The sequence below is a fragment of the Mizuhopecten yessoensis genome, unplaced genomic scaffold (assembly GCF_002113885.1).
Source record: "Mizuhopecten yessoensis strain PY_sf001 unplaced genomic scaffold, ASM211388v2 scaffold921, whole genome shotgun sequence".
Taxonomy (NCBI): domain Eukaryota; kingdom Metazoa; phylum Mollusca; class Bivalvia; order Pectinida; family Pectinidae; genus Mizuhopecten; species Mizuhopecten yessoensis.
Genome location: NW_018403788.1, coordinates 272256 through 284213, shown reverse-complemented (window position 1 = coordinate 284213; position 11958 = coordinate 272256). Strand labels below are relative to the sequence as shown.

Here is an 11958-nt window from a genome sequence, read left to right as displayed (position 1 = left end):
GGGGGGGAGGATGTTGAAGGTGGTGTAACTGTCAGTAACATACACTATCTTGTAGGCAGTATAAACAAGATCTGCACTAACAACCCTTTTCTGCCTATCATTGCGGGGAATGTTTGGTGTTTACACTTAAATGCTACAAATCTTTTGAATTTATCAATGAAGTGTACATTTAGTATTTAGCTAAATTTCTGGGGTCAAGTTTATTTTAAAGTAGGTTTTGATGTTAAATTTATATAACAACAGATAAGTTATTTATTGACAAAAACCTTAAAGTTGCTGATGTTTTGGGTATACATAGGTCTGTTATCCCGGTATTGGGTATGAAAGGTGAGGACTGCAACAATGACTATTGTTAAATAGGGATACCTAATGCCAGGTATTTAAACATTTGGAGCCATGTACAAAATACAGTATGTATGTCAAGAAGAAATAGAGGCAGACATCTGTCCCCAGACCCTTTGTACTTGTCCTACATCATCTATCCCTCCCAAGAACACTAGACACAATTCTACATGATGTAGAATTGTCCCTCCCCAGACCCCCTATCAATGGCTACACATGTTTCTATCTTTGTTCTCAATTACATCAACTGCTATTTTGAAGGGTTGAATTGCCTGCATTCTGTAAACATGGGGGCCATTTACACGGTGGAGCAATTTCATTTTCAGGGAAACATGACTACTTCTATCTTGATTAATTAGGAATTAAGGAAGGAGATGGTTTGGTTGAGGAGGTGTTATGTACAGATCAGTAGATATAAAGAGGCTGATTAATTCCTTAACAGACTCGTTTGTATCTCATAATTCATTCACTGTCAGAAAAGTCTCCAGAGGTGTTCTACAAGTTTACAAGATTTTACATACCACAGCACTCAGACTATGAGTCAGGAGACCTGTGTCTTATAGACCACACCATCAAAAACACAGCACTGACTCAGAGTAGCGCCATAAATAGTCAATGTTGACAAGTTATCTTTTCTTTAGTGTGTTATAATAAATAATTTGAACACACAGTATATAGAATGGATAAAAAGATTGCGCAAATTTTAGCACATAATTCAGAGGCATTTTTTTTACTGTGAATAAACTGTAGGAGATTGAGAATTTACATTAAAGTTAAAGTTGAAGCTAGTTTCCAATACAGGAGCCGATAGAGCTCCTCCTTTACGCTGGACTCAAACAAATATAATATTAAGGAATAGTGTTGTTCTCCAACCATCTTTATTTTCTGGACAAGGAGTAATTCAGCAATCTGACATTTCTGGCTTGAGTAGATCAAAGAATAGAAAATTGATTTTGGTATCATTAGATTCCTCGCTGTTTATCCTCTGGGTGTAAACATTTAGGAGACCCTGAAAAACACTCTACAATCATTAGATTCCTAGCTGTTTATCCTCCGGGTGTAAACATTTAGGAGACCCTGACAAAAACTCTACAATCATTAGATGTATTCAGTGATAACTGCTGTCGTGGGAACCTTAAAAATCCTTTATGAGCATATCAAGAATAACTGGGCAAACAACCTCCAGGACACGGATCTTTTCAATGATGAAACATTGGCTCAGATTGTTGCTGACTTGAAGAAAGAACACTGTAAAATTGCCAGTGGAGCTATAAAAATTATATTGATTCAAAAATGCTTCACTGATGAAAAAAGAAAATTACAAAACAACTTCTCTAAATATAACGAAGAAATTGCTCACTGGTGGTGCTACCATTAACAGTCAATTGTGGTATTATCCATATTTCCTCCTCCCTCTCATAGGGACTTAATCTAATAATGGAAATCATGCTCGGAGAATGGAAATTGTATTCACAGATTTGGTGATTTTGCCAAAGAAACAGTTTCTCTTAATTGTATTTGTTTTTTAAGGAATGTGTGAAATTTAATGGTCTTCTAGTTTGATAGGACCAAAATGTAATCTGCTTTAGTGGGGGAAAAAGAGGGACGGAGTTCAGATTTTGTCAAGTTCTACAGAGCTATAACAGTTCTACATAGCTATAACAGTCCTACAGAGCTATAACGGTCCTACAGAGCTATAACAGTTCTACAGAGCTATAACGGTTCTACAGAGCTATAACAGTTCTACATAGATATAACAGTTCTACATAGCTATAACAGTCCTACAGAGCTATAATGGTCCTACAGAGCTATAACAGTTCTACAGAGCTATAACGGTTCTACAGAGCTATAACAGTTCTACATAGCTATAGCAGTTCTACAGAGCTATAACAGTCCTACAGAGCTATAATGGTCCTACAGAGCTATAACAGTTCTACAGAGCTATAACAGTCCTACAGAGCTATAACAGTCCTACATAGCTACAACAGTTCTACAGAGCTATAACAGTTCTACATAGCTATAACAGTTCTACAGAGCTATAACAGTCCTACAGAGCTATAGCAGTCATACAGAGCTATAACAGTCCTACAGAGCTATAGCAGTCCTACAGAGCTATAACAGTCCTACAGAGCTATAACAGTCCTACAGAGCCATAACAGTCCTACAGAGCTATAGCAGTCCTACAGAGCTATAGCAGTCCTACAGAGCTATAACAGTCCTACAGGGCTATAACAGTCCTACAGAGCTATAACAGTCCTACATAGCTACAACAGTTCTACAGAGCTATAACAGTCCTACAGAGCTATAACAGTTCTACAGAGTATAAGTATACTATTATGTTTGTCCGAGGTACACTGAAGGCCCAGCTTGGTACTGTTATTTAGACTGTAAAGAACAATGTCTAACATGTGACCTGGGAGTTTGACTGTATCATAGATTTCTGGGTAATATGTCACAGTTGACACAACCATATATCGAGTGATTTGTCAGTGATGTTTGACGCAGTACATGGTTGGGTAATATGTCCAGTACATTGTATTGGCGGCTGATTTGTATCAATAATGTCTGAGCTGAATGTGACGTCTGAGTTGTGTTGACATTTCCTGGTTGGAGCTGTTATTATCGAGTGATTGATAAATGTGTGGAGGATCTACGTGAAATAGTTCATTTGTGCATTTGTTTGTGGAAGGTATTAATGACGAGGGGTGTTACAGGCCATCAGATAATATTGCTACTGGATTGGAATGTGGTGATGGATGGTGGTACAATGAGCGGTAGTAATACCATCCTCCGGCCCACTATCCAGTGTGTAACCAGTGTTTACAAACCGTGTTAAATGCAATACCTAATCAGCTAGCTCAAACCTCCAAATATTATTCATGACCTCAGGGACTAGCGATGTAATCTGCAGATAAAGAGATAAGTTTGAAATTTGAATATCCCTGCCATTATTATTTTGAGTGAACTGCTTTGAACAATCACCTAATCATATTAGTGTTAGCGCTCTGTATCCATCATTTCATGCTGAAGACGTATCAGAATCAGTTTTTGGTGAAGCTACCCTATAAATATTCTTGGTCGTAATCAACACATCAGATTCTTGCATCAAAGTAAAATTATTGCTATTAGCTGGTGCCACCAGTGAAACATTTAGATGTGAAATCAGTGACCTTCAGCTGACTTAGAGATAGAGATTTACAAGGTCAACCTAAATAACATTTCCACTGTGTTCAATAGACACTGACAGGTTTGGACCTTGAAAGATGGATTTAGTGGTGGTCACAATGCCTAGGTCTGTCCCCTTTCGTAACTGTATTTTAAATCCTCCTATATCAATATTATTAATACTCTTTGCACAGGTTAATGATAATAACAATTGTTTTATAGGTCAATGCCATAACAACTTGGATTACAAATGATTCACAGATATTTCATATATCCAGTGTAAGATTTAGTGTGAGAAGGTATCACAAGGTTTGATATCTGATGTAAGATTTAGTGTGAGAAGGTATCACAAGGTTTGATATCTGATGTGAGATTTAGTGTGAGAAGGTATCACAAGGTTTGATATCTGATGTAAGATTTAGTGTGAGAAGGTATCACAAGGTTTGATATCTGATGTAAGATTTAGTGTGGGAAGGTATCACAAGGTTTGATATCTGGTCTGAGATTTAGTGTGAGAAGGTATCACAAGGTTTGATATCTGATGTGAGATTTAGTGTGAGAAGGTATCACAAAGTTTGATATCTAGTCTGAGATTTAGGGTGAGAAGGTATCACAAGGTTTGATATCTAGTCTGAGATTTAGTGTAAGAAGGTATCACAAGGTTTGATATCTGATGTGAGATTTAGTGTAAGAAGGTATCACAAGGTTTGATATGACAGATGTGAGATTTAGTGTAAGAAGGTATCACAAGGTTTGATATGACAGATGTGAAATTCAGTGTAAGAAGATATCACAAGGCTTTGTATCTGGTCTGAGATTTAGTGTAAGGAGGGTATCACAAGGATTTGTATCTGGTGTGAGATTTAGTGTAAGTAGGGTATCACAAGGATTTGTATCTCGTGTGAGATTTAGTGTAATGAGGGTGTCACAAGGATTTGTATCTGGTGTGAGATTTAGTGTAAGGAGGGTATCACAAGGATTTGTATCTGGTGTGAGATTTAGTGTAAGGAGGGTATTACAAGGATTTGTATCTGGTGTGAGATTTAGTGTAAGGAAGGTATCACAAGGAATTGTATCTGGTGTGAGATTTAGTGTAAGGAAGGAATCACAAGGATTTGTATCTGGTGTGAGATTTAGTGTAAGGAGGGGATCACAAGGATTTGTATCTGGTGTGAGATTTAGTGTAAGTAGGGGATCACAAGGATTTGTATCTGGTGTGAGATTTGGTGTAAGTAGGGTATCACAAGGATTTGTATCTGGTGTGAGATTTAGAGTAACGAAAGTATCACAAGATGTTTTAGTACATATAGTGAAGTAGTGACCTCACCATGAACATTTACCAAATGGCATCAATTTGTCAGATGAACATATAGATCTGCATGTTTAGGGAGCTATGTAATGTCTGGGGTACCGAGTGCATAGGATCATTATGTGGGAAGGTTAGGTCTGTGATTGTGTATGACGGTTAGGATTACATTGTAGGGGCCCTGTCTCCCTGACTCAGCCCGACCAGGATAAAACCTGTCCTTTGATGTAACTGTAAGTTTGTGATTGTGGCCGATTACTGGTCTGTTATTGCAGCAGTTTCACTAAGGCAGTCCACAGTACTATAGAGGGGACCAAGGATAAATACTCCCTACAGCCCCCTTCCTACAATGCTAACTTACAGTAATTGGTGTTACATTATAAATTCAGTTTTACTCAATTGGAAAATAGACGTTTACAACTAGAAATTAGTTAAGCACACAGACTTTATCAGTGATATGTAGGTATGAACATCGTACGGCTGGGACAATATACTGACTATATGATATGGTACACACAACTTACACCCTCCTGTCTTGTTTCACCCTTTCTCACTTTGCTTTCCCCTCCCAATTTTTTACCCTTTTTAACTTTGCTTCCTCCCATCCCACTTTACTTAAACACTTAGCCCCCAACTCCACCTCCCTCTTTGCACATTTGCACTACACATCATGATGCATACATATTAGTGTGTAAGTTGAGAAGGTAACAAGATGATAGACAAAAGGAAGAGGGAAAGCAGAAGACAAAGGAGGATAGGGAGAGGAAGAAATGGTGAAAGAGGAGGGGAGAAGAAAACACTGTAAAGGAGGAGAAGGTGGAGAAGTGAGAGGGAAGGGAAAGTAGAAGAGGAAGTGAAAGAATAGGGGGAGAGAAGGTGGAGAAGTGGGAGGGAAGGGAAGGTAGAAGAGGAAGGAAAAGAATAGGGGGAGAGAAGGTAGAGAGAAGTGGGAGGGAAGGGAAGGTAGAAGAGGAAGGAAAAGAATAGGGGGAGAGAAGGTGGAGGAGGATAGGAGAGGAAGAGAAGGTGGAGAAGTGGGAGGGAAGGGGAAGGTAGAATAGGAAGTGTAGGAATAGGGGGAGAGAAGGTGGAGAAGTAGGAGGGAAGGGAATGTAGAAGAGGAAGTGAAAGAATAGGGGGAAAGAAAGTAGAGAGAAGTGGAGGAAGAGGAAAGAGGAAGAGAAGGTAGAGAAGGATGGAGGGAGAAGGTAGAGGAGGACAGAGAGAGAAGGTAGAGGAGGACAGAAAGAGAAGGTAGAGGAGGACAGAGAGAGAAGTTAGAGGAGGATAGAGAGAGAAGGTAGAGAAGGATGGAGGGAAGGGAAGGTAGAAAGGAAGTGAAAGAATAGGGGGAAAGAAAGTAGAGAGAAGTGGAGGAAGAGGAAAGAGGAAGAGAAGGTAGAGAAGGATGGAGGGAGAAGGTAGAGGAGGACAGAGAGAGAAGGTAGAGGAGGACAGAGAGAGAAGGTAGAGGAGGACAGAGAGAGAAGGTAGAGGAGGACAGAGAGAGAAGGTAGAGGAGGACAGAGAGAGAAGATAGAGGAGGACAGAGAGAGAAGTTAGAGGAGGATAGAGAGAGAAGGTAGAGAAGGATGGAGGGAAGGGAAGGTAGAAGAGGAAGTGAAAGAATAGGGGGAAAGAAAGTAGAGAGAAGTGGAGGAAGAGGAAAGAGGAAGAGAAGGTAGAGAAGGATGGAGGGAGAAGGTAGAGGAGGACAGAGAGAGAAGGTAGAGGAGGACAGAGAGAGAAGGTAGAGGAGGACAGAGAGAGAAGGTAGAGGAGGACAGAGAGAGAAGGTAGAGGAGGACAGAGAGAGAAGGTAGAGGAGGACAGAGAGAGAAGGTAGAGGAGGACAGAGAGAGAAGGTAGAGGAGGACAGAGAGAGAAGGTAGAGGAGGACAGAGAGAGAAGGTAGAGGAGGACAGAGAGAGAAGGTAGAGGAGGACAGAGAGAGAAGGTAGAGGAGGACAGAGAGAGAAGGTAGAGGAGGACAGAGAGAAAAGGTAGAGGAGGACAGAGAGAGAAGGTAGAGGAGGACAGAGAGAGAAGGTAGAGGAGGACAGAGAGAGAAGGTAGAGGAGGATAGAGAGAAAAGGTAGAGGAGGACAGAGAGAGAAGGTAGAGGAGGACAGAGAGAGAAGGTGGAGGAGGACAGAGCGAGAAGGTAGAGGAGGACAGAGAGAAAAGATAGAGGAGGACAGAGAGAGAAGGTAGAGGAGGACAGAGAGAGAAGGTAGAGGAGGCCAGAGAGAGAAGGTGGAGGAGGAGGGGAGAGGAACAGAAGGTGGTGGAGGATGAGAGAGTGAGAGAAGGGGGAGGAGGAGGGGAGAGGAAGAGAAGGAGGAGGAGGAGGGGAGAGGAAGAGAAGGTGGGGGAGGAGGGGAGAGGAAGAGAAGGTGGAGGCGGAGGGGCGAGGAAGAGAAGGTGGAGGAGGAGGGGAGAGTAAGAGAAGGTGGAGGAGGAGGGGAGAGGAACAGAAGGTGGTGGAGGATGAGAGAGTGAGAGAAGGTGGAGGAGGAGGGGAGAGGAAGAGAAGGTGGTGGAGGAGGAGAGAGGAAAAGAAGGTGGAGGAGGATGAGAGAGTAAGAGAAGGTGGAGGAAGAGGGGAGAGGAAGAGAAGGTGGAGGAGGATGAGAGAGAGTGAGAGAAGGTGGAGGAGGATGAGAGAGTGAGAGTTTATGCCGGACCTTGTACTGTGTCACTTCCCTGTCAGAAAATTTGTCCTCATAAATACGCAATCATAGCTTGGTTAAACCTGAGTAAGATGACAGAAAGTCAGGATATGCTGCCTTTCATTTTCTTCAAAAGTCATAGAAGCATAAATTCTCTAATCATAGATTATCCCATGTCTGTTGAAGTGATAGGAAATATTGGTCTTATGACATGCCTTTGCTGTGTCAGTATAGACCTGAAAGTAATGGTCTGTTTGTTACATTCAATTAGAAACGTATATTGTTGTTGTGAATACAGTTTGTAAGGTAATTGTTATTTCTGTGTAATTCTAAACACAATTATTTTGCTTCCCCAGTAATGTTTCCGCTGACTGCTGGGATAGCCTATCCGACAGGAAGCCACTATTCCTAGTACTCCCACACAGATTTGTTTGAGGACAATATCTTAATTTCCTTCACAAAAAGATTCAAGTTTCCTCCTTAAATATAAATTGGTTTAATTACCAAAGAAAGGACCAATTAGTCACACAAACCTGAACATAATTGCTTTGTCAATGAGTGGATAGTGAAGGAGATAAGCAGTAGTAATATGATGCATTTAATCAATGGAATCAAGGGAGACAACTCTTCACAACCAATTACAAAGTAATTATCTAGGCTGTCTATCCTTAATATAGGATTCAAACTAAGAGGGATACAAACTAATGCAACCAATTTCTTCTAACAATACATATGCTCCCCTGGAGACAGCTCTATATATACTCACCCCTCCTCTCCCTCCTCATCTTCTGGAGACAGCTCTATATACTCTACTCCTCCTCTCCCTCCTCATCTTCTGGAGACAGCTCTATATACACTCACCCCTCCTCTCCCTCCTCATCTTCTGGAGACAGCTCTATATATACTCACCCCTCCTCTCCCTCCTCATCTTCTGGAGACAGCTCTATATATACTCACCCCTCCTCTCCCTCCTCATCTTCTGGAGACAGCTCTATATATACTCACCCCTCCTCTCCCTCCTCATCTTCTGGAGACAGCTCTATATATACTCACCCCTCCTCTCCCTCCTCATCTTCTGGAGACAGCTCTATATATACTCACCCCTCCTCTCCCTCCTCATCTTCTGGAGACAGCTCTATATATACTCACCCCTCCTCTCCCTCCTCATCTTCTGGAGACAGCTCTATATATACTCACCCCTCCTCTCCCTCCTCATCTTCTGGAGACAGCTCTATATATACTCACCCCTCCTCTCCCTCCTCATCTTCTGGAGACAGCTCTATATATACTCACCCCTCCTCTCCCTCCTCATCTTCTGGAGACAGCTCTATATATACTCACCCCTCCTCTCCCTCCTCATCTTCTGGAGACAGCTCTATATATACTCACCCCTCCTCTCCCTCCTCATCTTCTGGAGACAGCTCTATATATACTCACCCCTCCTCTCCCTCCTCATCTTCTGGAGACAGCTCTATATATACTCACCCCTCCTCTCCCTCCTCATCTTCTGGAGACAGCTCTATATATACTCACCCCTCCTCTCCCTCCTCATCTTCTGGAGACAGCTCTATATATACTCACCCCTCCTCTCCCTCCTCATCTTCTGGAGACAGCTCTATATATACTCACCCCTCCTCTCCCTCCTCATCTTCTGGAGACAGCTCTATATATACTCACCCCTCCTCTCCCTCCTCATCTTCTGGAGACAGCTCTATATATACTCACCCCTCCTCTCCCTCCTCATCTTCTGGAGACAGCTCTATATATACTCACCCCTCCTCTCCCTCCTCATCTTCTGGAGACAGCTCTATATATACTCACCCCTCCTCTCCCTCCTCATCTTCTGGAGACAGCTCTATATATACTCACCCCTCCTCTCCCTCCTCATCTTCTGGAGACAGCTCTATATATACTCACCCCTCCTCTCCCTCCTCATCTTCTGGAGACAGCTCTATATATACTCACCCCTCCTCTTCCTCCTCATCTTCTGGAGACAGCTCTATATATACTCATCCCTCCTCTACCTCCTCATCTTCTGGAGACAGCTCTATATATACTCATCCCTCCTCTACCTCCTCATCTTCTGGAGACAGCTCTATATATACTCACCCCTCCTCTCCCTCCTCATCTTCTGGAGACAGCTCTATATATACTCTACCCCTCCTCTACCTCCTCATCTTCTGGAGACAGCTCTATATATATTCACCCCTCCTCTCCCTCCTCATCTTCTGGAGACAGCTCTATATATACTCTACCCCTCCTCTCCCTCCTCATCTTCAGGAGACAGCTCTTTTGTACTTCTTTTTTAAATTCGATAACACATTGAGTCAAGGACTCATCTCACATGTGGTCGATATGAAATATACAATATTTACAACTACCCCTCTTCTCCCTCCTCATCTCCTGACCTATTGTGGAAGCAGATGGAGTCTCATCATCTTAATTAATTGTTGCTGTTGTCATAAAATGTCTAGCCTATACTCGTAAAAAGTGATCAGCTATCTATTTCTGTGTTTATTTCCAGTCATCATGGCTTCTTTCAGTTTGCCTATGTTTTAACATTCTTAGCAAAAAGCAGAATTCCTGAATTAATATTAAAGCAAGTATCTGATCCTTCCTTGTCATGTATCAGATAAGAAATATTTAAAATATACTGAGAACCTATGTATTCCTCATATATACCTGGGTGTAGTTGTATATTTTATTTGATGATTTTGTTGTATGTACCCTGGGTGTTGAGATCAGTACCTACATAATGCTTGTTTCCTGTTCCAGTGCCAGTTTGGCTGTGAGCACTACAATGTTGCCTTGGAGACGACCTGTCAACAGGCCTGCAGTGAATCCGTGGTTGAGGTAAGTATTTTTTTTTTATTTGGTCTTTTTTTCTGTTATATCAGTAACTGTATCTCCTCAAGCTAGATGTAACTGATTATAGCCAAACTGTTTGGATTTCTTGAGCTCTCCCTTATTTCACTCCTTATTTGAAACCATGGCAACATTAGGGCTACCCTGAAATAATATCTACACCTTTATATAGAGATATTTGATAGGGTGTGACATTAGGTGTCTCCATCACCAGGAGTCTAACCCATGCCTTCCAGTGCACAGGACACTGTCACACCCTCCTCATGGTGGCCCGGACAGTTGTCCTGTTTTTGTACTCTTCTGTAATGAAGGTAAAGTAATCTTCATTTGTTGACCTGTAACTAAGTTGGAATGGTTTATTGTTGTGCTGACAAACATCTTTTGTTTAGGTTCATCGGTGTCAAAATTAATCAGGACTTGCAGGCCATCCTACATCAGTAGTTGTGCCCATCTGACGTAGGTAGAGATGAGAATAGAACACACAGTATATATACTAAACAGGAATACATAGAACACACAGTATCATATACTAAACAGGAATACATAGAACACACAGTATATATACCAAACAGGAATACATAGAACACACAGTATATATACTAAACAGGAATACACAGAGCACACAGTATATATACTAAACAGGAATACATGACCTAATGGCTTGCCCTAGATCACAAGATGGACACTCACTTTTCAAGCCACTAAGTCATAGAATCATTAGAAATTGTTTGACCCTGTCTTTTTGTTAAGGTCATTGGAGTGTATTGATAAACGGAAATAGAAATTACATCCCTAGTTGAAAATCCAATGTAGGGAGACAGTATCACAATTTCCGCATATTCTAATGTTTAATATTAAACTGATTAATATTGTATGTTTATTTTTGACAGAACAGTGTGTTCTCTCAATATTAAAATATTTAAAATCAATCCAGCCATTAATTCAGTTGTTTTTTTATCAATGAGTAACATGTGTCATTTCCTGTACTTCAGGAAACCGGCTACCTATTTCACTACTGTGAAGTTTTTCAAGAAAGATAACTCTTACCTGCAATTTCTATGTGTATATAATTTTATTATAAAATGTCAATTTTTAATCGTTTACAGATAATTAATTTAACACAATTTCACCATTTATTAAATTGATATACATTAATGCAATACTAATCTATGTCAATATAATTTTTATTGACATCATTTTGGAAAAAAATGTGTCTTTCATTTTTTTTCAAAATTCATTCCTTTTTACATAAATTTCAATTTAAAATCCCTGAAAAAAAAATTGTGGCAAAAAATGTTCTTTAATTCAAAGCAATATAACTACAAAATTTCAAGAAATTCTACTGAGATTGGTGACACAATCCTATTACCTTCAATGCTTGAAACAGGAGCAAATTGATGGGGTATATTTATTGATTTAGTTGATAGGGTAGGGTAAGGTGTAGCAAATTGAAGGGGTATATTTGTTGATTTAGTTGATAGGGTAGGGTTAGGTGTAGCAAATTGATGAGGTATATTTGTTGATTTAGTTGATAGGGTAGGGTTAGGTGTAGCAAATTGATGAGGTATATTTGTTGATTTAGTTGATAGGGTAGGGTTAGGTGTAGCA

General features: G+C 40.7%; 1 protein-coding gene across 1 annotated transcript in view; it reads left to right on the top strand.

Moving 5' to 3' along the window:
* The window catches only part of LOC110455093, a 53608-nt gene that overhangs the window by 38166 nt on the left and 3484 nt on the right, over window positions 1-11958 (top strand). The window contains exons 3-4 of the mRNA XM_021505036.1: window positions 10261-10338; window positions 10565-10661. Of these exons, the coding sequence (XP_021360711.1) occupies window positions 10261-10338; window positions 10565-10661 (175 nt within the window). The remainder of the gene's footprint in view (window positions 1-10260; window positions 10339-10564; window positions 10662-11958) is intronic.